The sequence below is a fragment of the Egretta garzetta genome, unplaced genomic scaffold (genome assembly GCF_000687185.1).
Source record: "Egretta garzetta isolate BGI_Z169 unplaced genomic scaffold, ASM68718v1 scaffold202, whole genome shotgun sequence".
In the NCBI taxonomy this organism is placed as follows: domain Eukaryota; kingdom Metazoa; phylum Chordata; class Aves; order Pelecaniformes; family Ardeidae; genus Egretta; species Egretta garzetta.
In genome coordinates, this window is record NW_009258891.1 from 150,433 (window position 1) to 170,329 (window position 19,897).

At 41.9% G+C, this 19,897-nt stretch overlaps 1 protein-coding gene across 3 annotated transcripts in view; it reads left to right on the top strand.

The window, feature by feature from the left end:
- Positions 1-1,064: 1,064 nt before the first annotated feature.
- Positions 1,065-19,897, top strand: part of CEPT1 (choline/ethanolamine phosphotransferase 1) — a 30,022-nt gene continuing 11,189 nt past the window's right edge. The window contains exons 1-4 of one of the 3 annotated variants that reach the window (XM_035889753.1): positions 1,065-1,915; positions 5,648-5,795; positions 6,803-6,944; positions 14,024-14,108. In XM_035889753.1, the coding sequence (XP_035745646.1) occupies positions 1,505-1,915; positions 5,648-5,795; positions 6,803-6,944; positions 14,024-14,108 (786 nt within the window). In that variant the 5' untranslated portion in view covers positions 1,065-1,504. The remainder of the gene's footprint in view (positions 1,916-5,647; positions 5,796-6,802; positions 6,945-14,023; positions 14,109-19,897) is intronic. The other 2 variants (XM_035889752.1, XM_009634063.2) reach the window with 2 other exon arrangements.

Below are 19,897 nucleotides of genomic sequence, written 5' to 3' on the forward strand. Positions count from 1 at the left end.
GGGCTGCCGCTTTCGGGCTGGGGGCGAAGCGGTTGGTTGGGCCGAGAGGTGCCCTTGTCCTCCCTCCCTTCCCCCGGGTGTTTGCCGGCGAGTAGCCAGGCCCGGGTGAAAGTCCTGCGGAGGCTAGGCAGTGTGGGGTTGTTTGTTTTGGAGGACAAGGCGATCTTTGGTTGTTTTCTCTCCTCGGGGGGAGCGGCCCTTCAGGAAAAGAGGGAAAGCGTTTATCTTTCTGCATTGGAACCAATTTTTCGAGTCATCCAGGACAACACCCACAGGGACCTCCTGGGTGACTAGGTCTGATTTCCTGATAAAGGAATGGGTGCGAGCCTGCCTGCTCCTAAGCTTAGCAAGTTCCTGTATAAGCAAGGCCCTGTTTGATTGTTTTCTCGTCTCCTCCCACTGACAGGGCTTTCTGGGGCTGGCTTTTCACTGTTGGAAATTGCCTTAATTAAGCTGTGGAGTGTGGAAATGAGAGCACTTGTTCTCGTGCCAGTATTGACCTTTGATTTACATAGTTTATTTTCCCTACCTGGTATGTGCGTTGCTGCTGGCTTTAGAGCTGTCATCTTCCCCTCTAGCTTCATTCTGCTAGACTTCACAACTAGGTTTTTGGTTTTTTTTCTTTTTTTCTGGTTGGCTCTTGTAGATAAATAGCAAACTTTTCTAGTCTCCTTTCTCTACTGCTTTTCCTCTAGTTCACGTGGGGAGTTATATTGTTTCTGGTCACCTACCTTCAAGGGAGATGGAACATCGTGAGGGTCCTTGTTCCTGCTGGAAATGCTGTTCCTGACCCTGTGTTTTCTTTTCACAGCTGCCTCATGCTGGTGTCTGTAGGCTGTCTTTGACCAGCTAAAGCTCTGTAGCTCCTGTATGCTTCTTGCCTATCTTAAAAGTTGAATAGATAATGAGCTTTCGTCTGAACTGGGTTAAATTTGGAGAAGAAAAAAAGCCACAGCAAAACTGAAATAAGGAACAGCGGTTGAAAAAAATGCTTATAGCTGCCTTTAGGTGGTTGTTCATTCTCACCAAAGAGGCAAAGCTTCTTCAAACCAGTTAAACTAAAACCACTACAAATACAGCGAAATCTTTAGTGCCGTCAGTTGATAACCTGGAGTGGTGTATGCCTGTTATGTATGGCTACCTCTCCTAGGAGAGAGATGCGGGGGGACTGATGGTGCCTTAGTCTGTAACATAAGTCAGCGCTGCGGTGTAAGTTTCTGCTGCTGCTGAAATTTAGGCTGGTGGCTGCAGGATATTTGCTTCAGTAAGCAGCAAGGAAAGTAAACAAGTGCAAGTTACCATTTTATAACTGCATTGAGAACGCTGGTTTCCTGTCTTCCCTTCAGCAATTCTCCAAATATCTTTCTTTCCTAAGGGAGAACTCTTATAAAACCTTCTTGGTTTGCTGACGGCAAATGAAATGCTCCTTAGAGCAGCACCTAGAAGCTTTTGATACCTTAAAATCTCACTTGTGCTCTTCACCTTCAGTGTGTCTCAACCCTTTATGTTGCAGGATCTTATGATTCTCCGTAACAGCTGCTACCTGCCAAATAAAAATTCTGAGGCTGCCCAATCCATGAGTGGGCATCGAAACATAAAGAGACGATGCGGGGAGTCGCACCTGGAATCCCCCGCGGGCTGCGGTCACAGTCCTGCCGCTGGATGCGTGTTAAGCAAACTAGTTCAGTTGCCTACACCTCCCCTGTCAAAGCACCAGCTGAAACGGTTAGAAGAACACAAATATCAGAGTGCCGGACGATCCCTGCTTGAACCCTTAATGCAAGGTTACTGGGAATGGTTAGTTGGAAGAGTTCCAGCCTGGATTGCCCCGAATCTGATCACCATCATTGGACTGTTAATAAATATATTTACAACTCTGCTATTAGTATATTACTGCCCAACAGCTACAGAACAGGTAAGCTGTGGACCTCTGACAATCTTTGCTCATAGTTACTATCATCTAGTAGCAGCTGGCCCTGTTCTGTGGTGGGTTCTCCTCTTTGGTGAACCGTTTCTTGCTGACCAGCCCACAGTTCTCATACATTTACGCTAATCTCTATAAATGTTTTTAACGTGTGTGACTCTGTGTGTGAGTGCTTGTGTGTAAAAAGAGCACATGTGGATTCTGGGGTTAGGAGCCTGCTTGCTGAGTGAAATGGCGGTTCCTCTGGCCATTGTGCACCGTATGAAACGGGGTCTAGAACCAAAATAGCTGTTCTGGTGGCAGCTGTGAAGGACCTGCTGCATGAAAGCTGCAGCCCCACAAGGTCTGAGTGCATTTGCAGACAACTAAGAAATGGATTTGCAGCTGTCTTGCACGGCATGTGGAGTTTTTGCCTGGTTTTTTTTCTCTTGCCCATGAGTAGGTTAGTCACCTTCAGCTTTCTGATCTAGAGTTACGTGCAACAAGAAGTGCAAGGTGACTCGATTGGCAGCGAGCTGAGCCTGCCTGCGAGCTCAGCTAGAGTTGCAACACAGCGAGGAACTTGAGCTCAGCCAAGGGACTGAGCTCCAAAGTGGTGCAGCTTGGGAGATCAAGGCTGGCTGCTGCCTCCGTGGCTGGTGTGACTAAACCCAGCTTACTAAAACAAAGCAACACCTTTCTTCATCCTGCGTGGGCCCTGGCAGTTCATGTTACCAGGCAGCGCAGGTCAGGACCTTAGGTACAGCATGTGATGAGCAGTGGGAACACAAAGTCGTCTTCTGGAGTGGCATGCTGCCTGAGTAGTCTGTGCTGTGAGAAAGCTGGGTAAAATTCAGTAGTTTTATTCTTTGTCCTGAATGCACTAAAAGCTCCTGACCTGTCCTCAGAACTGTCTGAACTTCCTGTAATTCCTGGTTTTAGGGATAAAAGTCTTTACAAGGCATTTCAGGTTACTAGTTTCAAAGATGTGTCTCTCTCACTAGAGTTATCTTGTAAAGCACTTTAGGCCTTTCATTTTTGTTAACTGGAAAAGTTTGTCACTTGAATATTGAATCTTATAAGCTGCTTATGCCTAAAAGCAATGAAAAAGGGAATAATTTGGTACAGAAAATGTATTACATATCAAATAGCTGGAGAATGTCTTGCAAATTTTAGTTTTTAAAATATTATCTGAACTCCTTTGTAACCAAGCCTCCCAGCTGAGGTTGGGAGAATGCTCTGTAGTTGAGCGGTGTCAGTTTGTTTCCATCCAGACTCTAAAAAAACCCGTGCAGGTTGGCACATTCAACATTGTGCATCCCTGTTCTTCATATGCGTAGTAAAGGGATGTTTGCATCCCTTAAGAGGTCCGTTGAAACAGATAGTTTGTGGAATTTGGCAGGTGTAAGACAAAAAATTAGTATTAAGTTGGAGCAGTGAATACTGAGAGCAGCTCCTTCCTTTTTCAGACCACGGCATTGTTGTACGATTTGGTTTTAACTTGCTGCTTACTCCCATAGCAGTACCACATGAGTGCTGAGACTCTGAAATTCAATTTGATAGAGAGGCTTCAACCTGTCTGTTTCAGGAACTCAGCAGCTAGTATAGGCCGCTGAACCAGAGCATAATTTAAAATTGAGCGAACAGTTGTATTTTGGTTGGTAATTAAACTGAAGTAAGCACGAAGCTACGCACAGTGTCAGAAAGTCATAGTGCTAGCTGTAGTCTGCTGTATTAAAACACTGTTCCGTGCTTTACAGTTTGAGAGTGACTTTGTGCTAAGTGAATGAGATTGTCTTCTCACTTCAGCTGAAAAATAACTTTCTGCTGAGGTAGCTTTCAGCCTGATCTGATTTGCCATATGGCACTGCAGCCCTGTGTGCTGGCACGCCAAGGAGGATGCCATCTCCGTGGTGGAACTGTAAGCTTGTGCTTTTTAAGTGTCAAGTAGCTGTCTGAGCAAGAAAATGGGGCTTTGAAATTCCAGAAACAGATTTTTTTTTTTTTAAAAAATTTATTTTCCCAAAAGCACTATTGCTTTCAGATGTAAATTGTTTCTTCCTTGTAGCTCAGCCTTGGTTCCGCTCAAAAGCGACTTGCCTCTTCCTGTTGATGAAAGGTGTAGCCAAGGGGATGCAGCTATCGCTTACAGCTTCAGTGGTAGCCAAATGAAAATGAGATACGAACAGTTCTGCTGCCTGCTTAGTTGGGGAGACCCTAGCTAGCAAAGTGCTGAGCAACTGAATGGTTCCTGAATTTTTGTTTTTAATAAAAAAAAGATAATTTGGATAAGAGAGGGAGCTGTGAAATCTTATGCGGATACAAATAATAAGTGGAAACGCCTACCCTTGGTAATGAAAGTAGCATTTAAGAAAGGAGTCGGCAGTCTGATTTTTTTTTTGTTGTGGTGGGTTTTTTTTTTACGCTTATAGAGGAAAAATGGCATGACGCTGAAAGGTAACTTAAACCTTGTGTATGAAATCTGCCCATAAGAAATAGAATTATCATTACAGGCTGGAATTCTGTAGCATCACAACCATGTCTAATCCTCTGCTTTCGGGTGACATGTTTCCCCCTTACCTCTCTTGTGGTGGTTTGCACTGCTAAAAGCAGAGAGTGGTGCCAGCTTTTGAGGCAGAATGAAATGTTTTGGTAAAATGCAGTAGCAGGAACAATGCAAGCTGTAGAATGAATATATTTAAGTTGATATGCTACAAATGAGTCATGGCTGCGTAGACAAAAGAAGCTGGACTCCAGAGCTTTGAGAGGCAAGTCAGCTTGATTAAGCTACTTAGCTGTATTTGGGCTTTATTGGCGTGGTCTGTAAAGTACATCTGCTTGTAAATGCTTGCTGTTATGAAGTGTGTCACATGAAGCTTGCAAAATACCCAAGAATATCTGTTTTATGGATGTGTAAACTGAGACAGACTAATGGCAGCCCTCTGGCTTTTGTGGTAATAATGGTTTATGCTTCAAATACTGAAAAAAAGCTTGAATTGTAGTCTTTGGTCTAGTAGGGATTTGGTATCATTTGTATTTCTGTAGAAATGAATTGTTCTACAGGATGTGAATATTGAGGGTTATTAACGTAGTTTGGGAAAGCTGCTGTTACCTGGTAATTGAAAAAGCAGTTGGTGGTGGAGGTGCTGTACTGCAGAGCACTGAAGCTTTACAGATCTCAGAAAATGTAATCGCTAAACTTGAACTCTAAAAGTTTGAGCCCTTTGCAGTGACATGGTTCTCAAATGCCACTGCAGGCTGGTAATACCCTGTACTTGGCAGCATTCTAGTACCTGACACCTCGTTGAGGTCTTGTGAAGATGAGCTCAGTGTTTGTGACACAGTTGCACGTTTTGGGGGCTAAGGAAGTTTTCCAGTTTCTAAACCACTTGGACAACTTGCACATAACAGGAAAGAGAAGCAAGACAAGAGCTTAAGCACTGCTTTGCAGATGTAGTACTAAACTTTTTTCAGATGCACAGTGCAGCTTGCTGCTTTAGGAATCGTGCTCTGCCTGTTGATCCAAGCTGGTAAGGCTTGTCACTGGTTTATTTACATTTCACATGTCATAACCCCCTCTGCCTGTCCCTGCAAGGAACAGCTTCTGCAAGGTCTGTGAACGTGATCAGGAAGTGTGTGCAAATGAAAAACCACTGTACGAGAGTGTAAGATAGTTCAAATTCAAGCTGCTGCTTTTTTTTAAGGTTTAAAAGATCTCTTACCCTCATTGCCTTTCTTTCTTAGGCACCTCCCTGGGCATACATTGCTTGTGCATGTGGCCTTTTCATCTACCAGTCTCTGGATGCTATAGATGGAAAACAAGCAAGAAGGACAAATAGCAGTACTCCGTTAGGAGAACTTTTTGATCATGGCTGTGATTCACTTTCCACAGGTATTGTCATTTTTAATTGAAGTATGAGGATTAAATGACTCTATTTCAGGGATCAAATCTGGAATACAGAAAAATGCTTCTTTACTGAAGAAGAGGACAACTGATGTTGCTGAATGTATAGCTTTTCAGTCAACCTTCTTTCCATAGACAGTACTCTTGATCAGCTGAATGTCTTCTCTTGTATTACACTGGAAAAAAAAAAAAAATTAAGAATGTGACTAGTTCAATCTCAGCCAGCAGTCTTCTGTGTATGCTTTATCAGAGTCTTAGTTCTAAAAAAATTTCTGTAAGAAGTTGTCAAAAATGCTCTTCTATATTATTTTAGATCGAATCTATATAAAGCGATTGCAAGACAGGTATGAAGCCTAAACAATGGGATGGTAGAAGTCTGAGGTTAAGATTAGAATCAGTAAGATCAGTTCCTTTCTAGGTAGGTAGAGTTCATTGAGCCAGCCTGAAGCTTAACCCTATTGCAAAAGAATGATCAGATGCTTTTGGTTATTTAAATTCTAAAGCTCTTCTGCTTTAAATTTTTATGAATGCTTTATCAAAAGCATGTGTTTAAAGGGGGGGGAGCATGAATCTTAGAATGACAGACCTTGGATTTTCTTCAAGGCATAATAAAAATTGAGAAAATGGGTGGAAAAAGATGTCCAGCAAATCCTGGGTACGTGAGAAACCCCCAAAACTCTGGCTGCAGGCTGGAGTTTCATAAATCTCTCAAGTCCCTTGGCGTCTAATCCCATTAAGTTCAATAAGAATGTAGGAGACTAAGCAACCCTCAATACTGAGGACTTCTGATAACTGATATGAATTTAAATATACATTTTTCAGTCTGTACTTCTTTTAAATGGAAATGTTAATCTCATGTATGTGAAATAAAACACATCAGGATACCTTCCTCCTGTCTCCTTCTCTGGGTCCTCTTGTTAGATTTGTTTCTGGTAAGGATCTTTACGCACGTACACACTTCATCTTTTTACTATGTGACTGATTTTCTTCTGCAGTCTTTGTGGTTTTGGGAACTTGTATTGCTGTGCAGCTGGGAACGAACCCTGACTGGATGTTCTTTTGTTGTTTTGCTGGAACATTCATGTTTTACTGCGCGCATTGGCAGACGTACGTCTCTGGAACGTTGCGCTTTGGCATGTAAGTACCTTGGCTGAAAATAAAACTGAAAGTTAGGCTGCTTTCCTATCTAGTTGCACTTCATGTGGTTGTAGTTCAGGTACTTAGAGCAGTAGTAAATTGTTTATATTCATATATACATACTTAAGAGTTTGAGACAGCTATTACCTGTTGGATCTGCAATTAATACTGAATGTTACTTGGTTTGTTTTAGGAGTGGTAAAATATCTTTTGTCATATTAGTTAATTAGGAGCTTTTGATGTGATTTAAACCTAAATAAATAAGGGAAAGTACATGGTGTTTCATCCCCAAGACTGCAATGCTTTTGTCAGATGGTGGCAGTCTGGCTTTAGTATTCAGTTAACTACTGTCTCTTTGTCTTGCTTGACTTGTGATGATGTATAGTTAACCTTTACTATTAAGCACAACTCTTAAAGTATAATGTATTCGTTGACACCTTGCCTTCAGTTCCAAGTTCTGAATCCATCTTAGTGTAGACTGTGGTTCTGTCAATAAAAGGACCAAAATTGCAAGGCCGAGAAAGTCAACAGCTGAAGTCCTGTTTACTGGTGGGTGAGGGTAGGTGGGCACAGACAAGGACTCGGTGAGCTGTGGGGTTCACTTGCCTTGATGTGGAAGTGCACGCTTATTCTGTGTTTGCATTCATAGATTTAACAAATGTATTTCAAGTAAGTACACTGCAGAATGATTTTGCAGCTGGAAACCTTTGAAATTTGCCCTTATTTTGTATGGGATTTTGAAACAATGCCACAACATGCACTGTTTATTTACAGTCTGCTGTTACTGATCTATGGATACCCAGCTACTGCTAAAACAGTACAATTATGGACCTCCTGTCTGTAACGGCTCTTACTGGCAGGGTCTCTTGAGAAAATTCTGTGTTTCTGATCAAAAACATAAGATATTGCGGCAGTTTTCAATGTCTATTGGAGGAAGAGAAAAAGAAAATCTAGACCCCTGTTCTAAGCCTGATTACAGAGCAGATAGAATAGTTTCAGTCAATCCTCCGATACTTAAATTTTCCATCTGGCTCAAATCTTGTGCTGTTTTAGGCTCCTAACTTTCATGCTGTACCACAGGTCTCAATACTGAATGCTTTTAGTGTCCTTTGAACTTTATGGGGCTCTGATAATTAAAATTTTCCTGTTATCGATCAAAGAACACAAAACACCCAAACCTTGGCATGTGCTTGACTTTACAGATACAAGAGTCAAACCCACACAGTTTGCTTTTGTGCTCCAGAGAAATGTGTATGTTACTCCTGGTATTCACTGTAACTTTTGCTTTTGGCTTTTGTGAGGAGTCTTTGTATTTTGGAGACAGCATTTGGTAGCAGATACTGTTGTTCTGCATGGCCTTATATTATGACAATTTAATGATCCCTCAGTACGTAGCTAATTTGGAGAAGGCAATAAGCACGAATGTGTGGGTATCATCATTTTAGATAATGGACAGCACTGTATAGTAAACACATTTGTCCCGTGTTGTAAGGTTAATAGACTGCCATAAGCTGACATTCATTTCTATGGCAGAAACTCAGATTATTTATCCCGTTAATTGATTTTTGCTGTTTGCTATAGTTTTTTTCCCCTGAAGTTCTCATTTCACCAATCATAAAACTGAAAGTCTGTATTTTATCTACACTTTCAGATTCACTGGAGCAGGCTTAGGTATTCTTACTCCTGAATAAGTGAAGTCTGAGACAGCTGTTGAAAGGAGCCAAAAAGGTCTTTAGTGCACAGCAGCTTTTTCCTGTCTGTGTATCCTATGTAGTAACTTCGTCAAAAACACACAGAGGGGCTGTGAAAAGTAGTGATGTTCTAGGAAACGTGACAGCATTTCTATCTTGCCTTCCATTCCAAAGAAGCAGGGAAGAGCACGTAGTTGGTTATGACTTATTATGCTTCTGTGATGAGATTGTCCAAGAAATTGTATTTCATTAGAGATCAACTCAATAAGCAAATTGGAAAGAGCTCAGAAGAGCAGCAGGCTGCTAAAGGGAGAGATTAATATTTTACTCCTTCCACATAGCTCAGACATGAACAGTTAAATGTATAATCAACTCTGCTTGCTGAAGAAGTCCATTGACTTAAAAAAAAAAAATTAGTTTGCCAAATTAAGTGTATGCTTGCAGAACAGAATGTCTGATTCACATATGCTGTCACTGTACCAGCCTTGACAATTCCCCGAAGCTGTGCAGAGCGCACGTTGTGTCAGACTATCGGCAGAGCGGGAGCGTTCCCCCTGAGGGAGGAAGAAATGGGATCGTTTCTGCTAAGTTCCTGTGGAGTATTGCAGGTGGAGTAGGAAAACTATTCATTTAATTGTGCCCAATTACTGAAAACATCAATTGTGCTGGTTCTTTTTCTTCCCACTGACAACTGCAGGGAGCTGCTCTGCGCTACTCCAGGACTGTAGAATAATGTGTTCAGATGGTGAGGTTCTGTGATCTGTCTCCATCTTTAAATGATCATATTTATTTTATTAGATCTTGGCAGCTGATGCAAACTTCTCAAAAAGCAACTTGAGTTGGTTAAATAGCTCAAAAAAATAGCTAGAGGTCAGTATTGCTTAAAAATTCTCCCTGAGGAAGCAGGAAGCGTCTCAAAGCAAGTCAGCTTGGCTACAGTAAAAGTTTTATTTAAGAACAAACACCCGACCTGGGAATGGGCTTGTTAAAGAGCAGGAATATATTGCACACTTGAAGAAACAAAAAGGTGATTCTGAATTGCAGGAAAACATTCAATATTAAAGCAGTCAAAATACTTTGTTCTCCTGTTCTGGTTTTCGGCACAGGAACTGGTTTATCTGGATTGTGGACTTGCTGTGCTGCAATACAGAATGAGCTTTATTTCAGGCTTAGTCTTGTATGAGTACAGCTGTGCCAGAACTGGGGCACGTCTGGTTTGGAAAAAGTGCATTTTCTTCTGCATATCACAAAAATCAAACTGGCAAGCCCCAATGGACTTCCACATGCCCATGTGGAAGAGATCTGGTATCTTAGGAACATGGTGCATAAGTGGGAATCTTTGGGGAATACAGTGCATGAACCCTGAAGGGAGTTTGCCTGCCATTAGGTGGAGCCCATTACCTGTGATTACTAGCTCTGGTTCTTCCAGATCCAAACTTATTCCACTTGGATTCAGTACTGGCTCACTGTGCTGGCTTCAAGAAATCTATGAGGAGATGTCTGTGTCTGTGCAGGTTCAGTGCTGTATCGAACCTTACAAGGTCAGTGCACAGACAGTCTGACTCTGCAGGCGCTGTCTCAAATCCAGGATTGCTAGAAAGGAAGCTAGAGCTATTGTTCCCCGTCAGATCTGAGCTGGCTTCTGCACTGCAACTTGAGTGTTGTCTTAAGACGGAAGACACAGCACGGGGCAGGTAAAGACCTTGTATGCCCAGCCACGCTGGACTGGGGAGGAAGTGCGAAGTCATGTTTTAAAAACCCAGTGGGCACTCATGAAGGGTCCACCCAGAGACAGGAGGGTGTTGCTGCACCATGGTCTGCAGCATTTCTCCCATGAGTTAGAGCGTTGTCTGGTTTATCACAGTCTTTCTTAATTGAAATACGGAAAGTTGGTGGTAGTAGAAATACACACAATGAGATGGAAATTAGTTTCTAAGGACGCTTTGTAAAGGCTGTCACATCAGTAAACGCTGAGAGGAAGGCTCAGTTCTTACCAGCTTTCATATAACTGAAAAGTTAAAAATGTTACTTCACTGTTTGAATAACAGTCCCTTGAGAAAGCAAAAGCATTCAGGCTGTCTAACAAAACAGCCATTATTGAGGAATGTTGGAGAATTTGGGGGAACATTCTTGTTCAGTGACACTGTAGCAGTTGCACATAAGCAAGAGCCCACTTGGTATGGGTTAGTTTAGGAAGTTTAATTTGGTTGACCTTCTGAGCCTTCTTGCCAGCACTACCATTGAGGTGTAAAGGAGAGACTAGTAAAGGAGGCCTTATTTCAGAAAGCAGCTACAATGAAGCCTTCCTCTTTAGCAGTTAGCAAAAAAGGAGTTAGTGTGTTAGTTTAGACAATTCACACCAAATATCAAAATACAGAGATGGAAGCCTTCCAAGTCAAAATTTAGCACATTGAGTTCTTGCTCTTGGGAGCAGCTTCAGGATCTTGGGATTATGGTAGGAGATAAGGCAGTAATCTTCATGATTAGAGGGCTTAAAACTTTCCATCTTGTGAGTTTTTCCAACCCTTCTTCAAGAACTCTAACACCTTGGTTATTTGCAGAGGAAAGTCTGAAGCTCAGCAGAATCTCTTTTGATGTCAGGGGGAAATTAGTTTCTCTACGCTCACAAGAAGTATGCACTGAAATATCATTGTGGTAGGTGTTAAGGTTGCTGCTTGCAACCTGCTGCCTTCTGCATCCTTTAGTCACTCATTTCCACCTGCCAGCATTTCTCTAGTGCTTGGTGTGTGTCATATAAATATGTATAAGTGCCTTGCTACAGCATTAATACATACAGCTGAAATTGCTGAGGGCTGACATAAACGAGGAGGGGGGGTTTCCACATCGTGATCCTCCTCCTCTCCATCTCACAAGTCTCTTAACAGTGTTTTAAACCAAGAACCAAGCAGTCACGTGCAGAGATGCTGCTGCTGATTTTTCTGCCTTTACCATTGGTGCTCTGTGAAATGGTGAGCTTCAGTGTAATAGCCACATGCTTTGCCTCGTTATCAGACCTGTTAATCAATATTAACGAGCAGCAAAAGGAAAAACTTATATATAATCAGTGTATTACAACAAAGAAAAGATAAAAGCTTGTGGCTTACTTTTAATACTGTTTTTACCTCAAGGTGAATTTCCTGTAGGTGGGAATAGTTTTAACTTGCTTATGCTTTTCTTCTGTACGGTTTCCTTCATTCATGCTATTTGTACTTCATCACATCCAAGTAAAATGCTGGGTTGGAATGAGTTAAGATTAAACTCCATAATAACCTTTAACACGAAGCATTTGAACTTCTAACATGTGACTTTTAGCCTTTTTTTTCTCTGGTGTGATGACGAACATTCTTTTCTTGCTGCAGTGGTTCCCTTAAGAAAACAATCCTTTGTCTCGTGCTCGGATTTGTAGTTCATTGCCCAGCCTGAGTAATCCCACTTGCACGCTTGGTAGATATGGATAAGACAGATGGAAGAATCTTCGGCTCTCAGGCCAGAGCACTGCTGTGTGGGGTATTAAATAGTAGACAAATCCTTTTGAGTTTCCCAGCCTCATAACTTCTGTTTTCTGATGAGGCAAGAGTGTTTGTCTTGTCTGCTGTGTTTTGCCACATGGGACTGTTGCAGAGAATTCTGTGTGTTGGGGAGGAGGAGGATGGTAAGTAAATGCCCCCCCTTAGTTTCACACACTATTCAAAAGAAGCTGCATTAGATCAGCTGAATTGGTAGTGATTGACTTGATTTCAGAGCAAACTGCAGTGTAAGTATCTGTTTCCTGTTGTTCTTGGTGGGTTTGCTTTCTCAGGAAATCTCTCAACTCTGAATTAAATCCTTTCGGTTCTCCACAAGGAAAGAATCGACTGCAGCTGTCTCTAGACTCTGAAACTTCAGTGGTGGCCCTTGTGAAGTCTAATGGCTTGTTTGATTAAACAGGACCTTTTAAGAATTGCACATGGAATATGCTCAATAAATTAGCACTGACAGTATATTCTGGATGCATGACTAATCAGTTGCGTGTTAATTGGCACCAGCTTGACGAGGGAAGCCAGCAGAGCAGACAGCATGCAAAATAAGACTTGACACTGTCAACATCTAAGTAGAGTTAAGCACATGCCGAGGTTGATGGCCCCCTCTTAAGCTTTCCCGGATGATGTTTAAAAAAAATGAATGTCTGAATCACAAATATCACTTAGAGTAATATAGGGGAAAAAAGGAAAAGAAACTGCAGCTGTCCTAAAGTACCAAAGCTGCGGTGTTTGTGTATGTGACTTTCTCTTCCCATATTCCTTAAAATACCAAATGTTACATTTGTTAACTATATACAGTATTATGTGCTGGGATAATTAAACTGAAAATGCTCATCAGAGTGAAATTCAGTGTGCCTTCTCATGTGGACTGCATGTCGTAAGCCCTCTCGGTGCCATCGGGATGAACTTTGTTTCTCCGATCGTGTACCTTTCTTAATCAGTTGGCAGGTTACTGGATGGCGGTCTGCGTGCTTCTGTTCCAGGCATGCTTTGATAAGTGCTGCAATAAACAGGATCTTTGTTAGAGCTGAATCTGTTATGGCTGAAATATTTTTTTTTTAAACCAGATGGTTTGATGTAACTTCAATTTGATCACACTTTAAAATATTTTAGTTATCAAATGCTATAAATCTGTATTGTACCATAAGGTAGTTGTGGCTGTGTTGGCTACAGCTTGTTTTTTCATCCCTTTCTGTCAGGGTTGAAAAATAAATGTATGCAGAACAGAATCTGGTTGCCACTGAATAGGGTTCCAGAGCTCACTTGACTTTTTAGCCAAAATTGGTCATCATTTGCCAAAAAGCCGAGGAGTTGCATGAGCAGGGAGGTGTAACTATGTGTTTTCCTTTAGAGGTGGCAAACTCAAGATCCAGTCTGTGCTTCTGCTCTACAACAAATACGCAGCAGCATCTTTAGATGAAGAACTTGTATATTTGGTGTCATTTGGAGCTAATAGCACGGGGTAGGGAGATGAAAGCTCCTGGATGGTGTTTGATTATGAATTTTATTTGCTGTGACTTGGAGCAAGGAATTTAATTTTGTTTTCTCATGCGCACGTGGTTGATTGTGTTTGCCCCCATGTTGGAGTGGTGCTGTAAAACTGCAAATTGTAGAAGCTCTGAATAGAGTTTTGAATGTGTAAAAAAATATTATGTGGGTTACAATATTTTTATTAATTCATTAATACTTACGGTTTTTTGGTCGTTAATTCCCTTCCTCTGACCTACTCTTCAAGTTATCTCAACTGCTGCACAGTAGTTGTCTGGATTTTGTTCTTTATGCCATGACTGAAGATCCCTTCTAATGGTTCCAGTTAACTGAAGTGCTCAGGAAAATGTTTTGAAATGTTTCTTTCCCTCACACGTAGATTTGATGTTACGGAGTCTATGCTCTGTACAATAGCAATCCAGCTTCTCACAGGAACTCTGGGGCCCTGGTTCTGGAACTACACGGTAAAGCGAATGTTAATGCTACCTGGCAAGCAATGGCATGGACTAAGCAGAGGCAGCACCTTTGTCATGCACATAGTAACTGGTAGATGAAAAGCAGCTTTCTAAGGGTATTTCACAAGTGCTTTAATACGTGGGGAAAAAAAATGTTTGCAAAGTATGAATAAACAATAAAAATCAGATCTAACTGGAAATAAATTATTTTTTGAAAGCATTACGTTTTACTTGAAAACAAAGCAAAACCTTGCCCATTAAACAGAAAAGTTTGCTCTAAACATTTCTTTTTATTTTGTCACAGTTCTGGCTTCACCTAAAAGATACCCAGGGTTGTGGAAGCAGCTCTATAAGTGTGGGTGTAGGGTAACTTTGTTGGAACTGCTTTTTCAAGTTGTAGAATTTTTTTGTTGTTGTTGTTTAAATACCTTTCCACCAGAAAAAAGAATTACTTGGCTAGTTTGGGGAACACTATGCTGTACAATAGCTTAAAAAGACACCAGGTACTGGTTAAAAATGCCTGGGTTGAACTATACCACTTCATCCATGTAGTCTGGTCGCTTAACTGTGCTTGTAGCTTCGTCGTTAAGCAACCTCATTTCCTGGTTGTCTCTCTTTTCAAAATGCTTTTCCTTATGCTTGTGCTAAATATATCTTTCTCCACTCTGGTTTACTACTCTTTAGAAAGGACTTTCTCTTCCTTAGGTCAGCTTTTTTTAATACAGTGTATATAGGTGGGGTTCCCCCCCCCCCAATAAAATGGTATCATTAAAAGGGAGTAAGTTGGATTTCTTGAAACATCTCTCAGTTGCTGGATTATCAGCCAGGAATTTCTATTGCAATATTTGAGGATATAAGAATAATTTTTTTGATAGCCACCTTGGGACTGCATCAGATTTTAAATAAAACTGAGAGGTGGGGTTTTTTTTTTTTTTTGCTTGTTTATATCCCCTTTGTTAAACTTGCATTGATGCAAATGATGCTGTTTTTATTGGGGTTTTTTTATGTAATGGTTCATAACAGCCTCTGCTTTTATGAGGCTATTAGAAAGAGTCCTTAATTACCAGCTCTACTTCAGATCCAACAATATCAGCACTCTGGTAAATCATGGTGTATGTCATATCCACCGGCTGCATCTGACAATTTAAGTCGAGTGCCAGTTAGGCGTGCTCTGAAGATAATGACATAATTTTTAAATGCTTTGTTGATAGTCTAGGAAAGGCTGGAAATATTTAGTGGCAGGAAATGGTAGCATAGCAAGCAATAATTTGAAGGAAGGAAGAGTTCAATCAAGATTTTAGCCTGTTGTGATAACAGCATTATGACTCTGAAAAGTCACTTGGAGGGGCGGGGAATCCTTTAGTACCAAAACATTCAGAGAAGACTTCCGAAGTTGCCCACTGGTATGATGTTTATGTGAGAGGAAGCAACTCAAATTCTGTAATGCAAGTGAATCGTTTAAAATGGATGAGGGTGAATTACTGTCCACTGGAGGAGAGAGGGAGAAATTCTGATTCTCTGCACGGGTGACCTAGAGCTGGTGGAGATATCAGCCTGCAGACCCCACCCTGGGAAAGGATGCCTTTGTCCAAGAAGGAATTTATTTTAGAATCATAGAATCATGGAATGTTTTGGGTTGGAAGGGACCCCTAGAGGTCATCTAGTCCAACCCCCCTGCAGGAGCAGGGACACCGCTCACCAGGTTGCTCAGAGCCCCGTCCAACCTGGCCTTGAATGCTTCCAGGGATGGGGCCTCCACTACCTCTCTGGGCAACCCCTGCCAGTGTTTCACCACCCTCATTGTAAAGAATTTCTTCCTTCTAGTCTAAACCTACCCTGGTTTAGTTTAAAACCATTACCCCTTGTCCTGTCATTTTTTTTTCCCCGTTTGTTCTTATTTTCCTTTTAAACAGATAAATTACTAGAAAGGGGAGCAGACCCCCCTCCACCCCCCCAAAAAAAACCCCTCAATCCCAAACCCAACCCATCAGTCCCCTCAAAGAAATAGCAACAGAGGGCAATATTGTTGTGTGTGGTTGGACAGTGCACGGCCGAAGTAACGCCGATGGTCTCGGTGCAGCAGCTGTGGGAGGCGACGGAGCTCCAGGAGCATTTTACAAATGAAAGCAGTGGTTGGTAGGACTGCTGTCTGCCGGGGATGAGCCAGGCGGAGCACTTTGTCACTTCTGCTCCAGTAACAGAATGCCAAGTGGTCGCTTGTGACAAGTCCCCTCACGCCTGCTAATTTTAACCAGTTTTTAGGCATACGGAATGACAGAGTAGACTTAATTATCTTCTTAAATTCTTGCATATGTAGTTAAAGATGTCTTCTAGAATCTTTATTTTTAGTCTTAACTAATAAGTGAAGAAGCTGCTGATTCGAAGTCACTTGGAGCACGCAAAGCATCACGCTTATTTTACATGGTTTGAGGGCAGGTGGTATAGATTTTTATTACAGTTTTGTATTATCTCTGAGATGGTTAAGCTACAGGAAATATGTATTCACGCTATTCTTTTTCATCTGATAGCTGTTCCATGTGACAAACTTTCAGAGTGAGGAAGTATAATACAGCCCTGTCTTGAAAATACTACGCGATCTGGCAAAATAAGAAATGAACAGATTGCAACTCTTGCAACGCAGATAAACCTTGTACTTGCGTGTGCTGGGTAGTGAGGCTTTTCCCCTCAAGGAGAGGGGAAAAAAATGTCTTAAATTGTTAACGAATTTTGCTTATGCCTTTAGCCTATGGAGAAATTACTTAAAAGAACATGAAGGCTTTAAACGGTGGATAACAAAAAGATTTGGGGAATCAAGTTAAAAAGTGTAAATGTGCAGAATTCTGAAGAGCTTCAGCGCTGCGTCCCCCTTCCCGCAGCTCTGCGGTGTCACCCTCCAGTACTTGTACTGGGGGAACGCGGCTTTTGCTTGTAGACACCTCACACCTTGGTGTTTTCCATAGACCAGAAGTGGGCGGTTTTAATAGTTTAGCACAACGTGTATTAGGTACGGAGGAATCACAAAGGAAGGTGTTTAAGGTGAATGAATGTGGAAAATTCTCAGGCTTTTATAGGAAATAAAATGTTAAAATAGTACTGTTCCTGATATGTCTTGTGACATAGTAGAAGATTAAGTTTGAAAATGAGCAAGTAATCTGTATTCAAGTGTGGCACGACGAGGAAGGAAGGTTAATGGGGTAAAACGTGTTGCAGTGTGCGAGTAAAAATCCATTGCAGTCTCGCTGCAAGCGAGGGGTGAAATGTGCGTTTAAAACCTCACAACTTTTATGCTTCCCTAACTTTATCTGAATTAGAACGCGTAGGTACTCGGGTTTACAGCCTTTGGTTCACAAAGGTAGCTGGTGCGGTGTTGACATTGCTCGACCTAGTCCCCGCTTGCCGTCTTCAGCTCTGCAGAGCTGCTGTTTGTTATTATTTCAACACATCAGTTTGCTGCAGAATCAATATTTTTCAGGGTCATTTTCAGTGTTTTTTCCCAGTCCTACAATTAGATGTTCTATCTTGGCGCTTTTAGTTTGCTAAACTATTGAGTCTAGGTTCTTTGTTGCTTTGTCTTCAGTGTCTGATCTTTGTTCCTTGTTTCTTTGCCTGGATGTTCCTGGTGATCTTAAAAACTTGATTCAGGGTCTTCTGTTTATTTTCTAGAAGATGAAAAAGTCCCTGGTTTATTTGAAGAAATGATCTTTGGAAGGAGGCTGCTTTGTGTCTGTTGAGGAGCTGTTACAATGACTTTACGTCCCTCTATTGTAGTGGGGGCATGTCTTGGGGGAAACAGTTTGTTTCATTTGCTTCGTTTCATACAATACTGATGTGACTCAATTTGTCAGGAAACATCAGGCAAAAAGCTGTCAGGTTAGGGGAAGTGTGGCTCGAGTGATTGCTGAAAATATCCCCGTGAAGAAACCCCCTTACTTGAGCTGCAGAATTCATCCTGCTAGCTCTTTCCATTTGTTTTTTCTTTGGATGTCCACTGTAGCATTTAAATGAGTCAATAAATACAAACAGAAGGAAAAAATAGAATCAGGCTTTGAACTGGCTGGTTCCCTTCTTGCTTTGAAATGATTTTGCTTTCTTTACAGGTCTGCTTATGGTACCAGGCTACTGATTGTGGGCAGTAGTTACGCAGGGGGGTCTGCAGCACCAAAGGCCTTTTCCCACTCGTGATTTCCCAGTGCTGTGGGTTTTTTCCTTGTAGAACCCATCGTTTTGCATTGACACTAAAAACCCTTTTCTACGATTAGTTGGTAAATGATCCACTACTCCAGTTTGTGGTCCTTAGCGCAGGAAGAGGCGCTCCAATGCGTAATGCAACTATGTGTGGGGGAAAAAAAAAAATAGTACTATTTATGTAATATTTAAGTAGGAATGTTATCACCATGCTTTGCAAATAACTTCCCTAGCCACTAAAGGAAGCTATATATATATTTTTCCTCAAAAGGCCAGCGTGGGTAGTACAGAAAGGCTTTAGTCTAATCCAAACTGAGTGCCCATGCAGCCCTGCTTTTGTCTTGTCATTTTGTTAGGTACCTTCCCAGTTCTGCCAGAATTTAAAAACAATATGGTGACTGAGGCAATTTATGGATCGTTTTATTACTAGTACATTTTATCTTGAAAGAATTAATAATTACAAGTTAATCATTAAAGCATAGGAATGAAAGTCCTCTAGATTGCCTGACATGTTAATGCTTTCCAGGTAGTGCCGTGCCTTACCTTTGCTCAGTAGCTTTCTCGACAAAACCCTGGGTCTTGGTTTTCTGATTGCATTCTTTCACTTTTTTTTTTTTTTACTGTGTTACATTTTAAGGGCTGTTCAGGACTTTCAGGAGCACTGGTAGCAGTCCACTTGTGTCGTATTTGGAAGCCTTCGTTCCCATTTATTTACTCCCTTGTTGCCTAAGTCTGTGGCTGCATGGTCACTTTGGCTCAGCACGGTTTTTCTCAGTTGCCAAGAGAGGCCATGCAGACCTTCCACTGCCCTCTTGTTTGTGCTTCCAGCATTCATGAGGCCCTACAAAATGGATAAGGAAAGCTTATATGCTAGAAATTGGGACAGGAACCTTTCTTTTCTTTTTTCCTTTCTTTGGGTCATTTTAGCATTTCCCGATCCAGTTGATGGCACGCGGCCGTAGAGCTGGCACAGGGGAGAAGGTGGGACTGAGCAGTTGGTTTTTGGGGGAGAAAGTGATTGGTCTTTGGAGAAGCCGGGATGACTGTTCCTTTAGCAGCAGCATGGATTTAGGCTGGTTTAGTGCACAGTCATTTAAAATTCACATAAATGAATAGGGAACAATGTGCCTCTCTTGCCTTTCACCCAGCTTTTGTTTCCAAATGTTGTTCCCTTCTGTGGTCTAGCTTTGAGGAGCTGCCCGGATAGATTCCTGTGCTCTTAGATTTCTAAGTAGTGGCTATTTGACGTTCAGGGAGGGGGGCGGGGGGAAAAAATCACTGGATAATTCCAGCATCAGGCATGTACTCTACAGTCATGGAGCATGCCTTTTTAAAAGGCGATAGGACGAGGGGAAACGGCCTCAAGTTGTGCCAGGGCAGGGTGAGGTTGGCCATGGGGAACAATTCCTTCCCCTTGGGGCTGTCAGGCACTGGAAGGGGCTGCCCAGGGAAGGGGTCGAGTCCCCAGCCCTGGGGGGATTTAACAGCCGGGCAGAGACGGTGCTGAGGGCCAGGGTTTGGGGGTGGGATGGCAGGGGTAGGGGAACGGTTGGGCTTGGTGAGCTTAAAGGGCTTTTCCAACCAAAACAATTCCGTGATTCTAAGTCATCCAA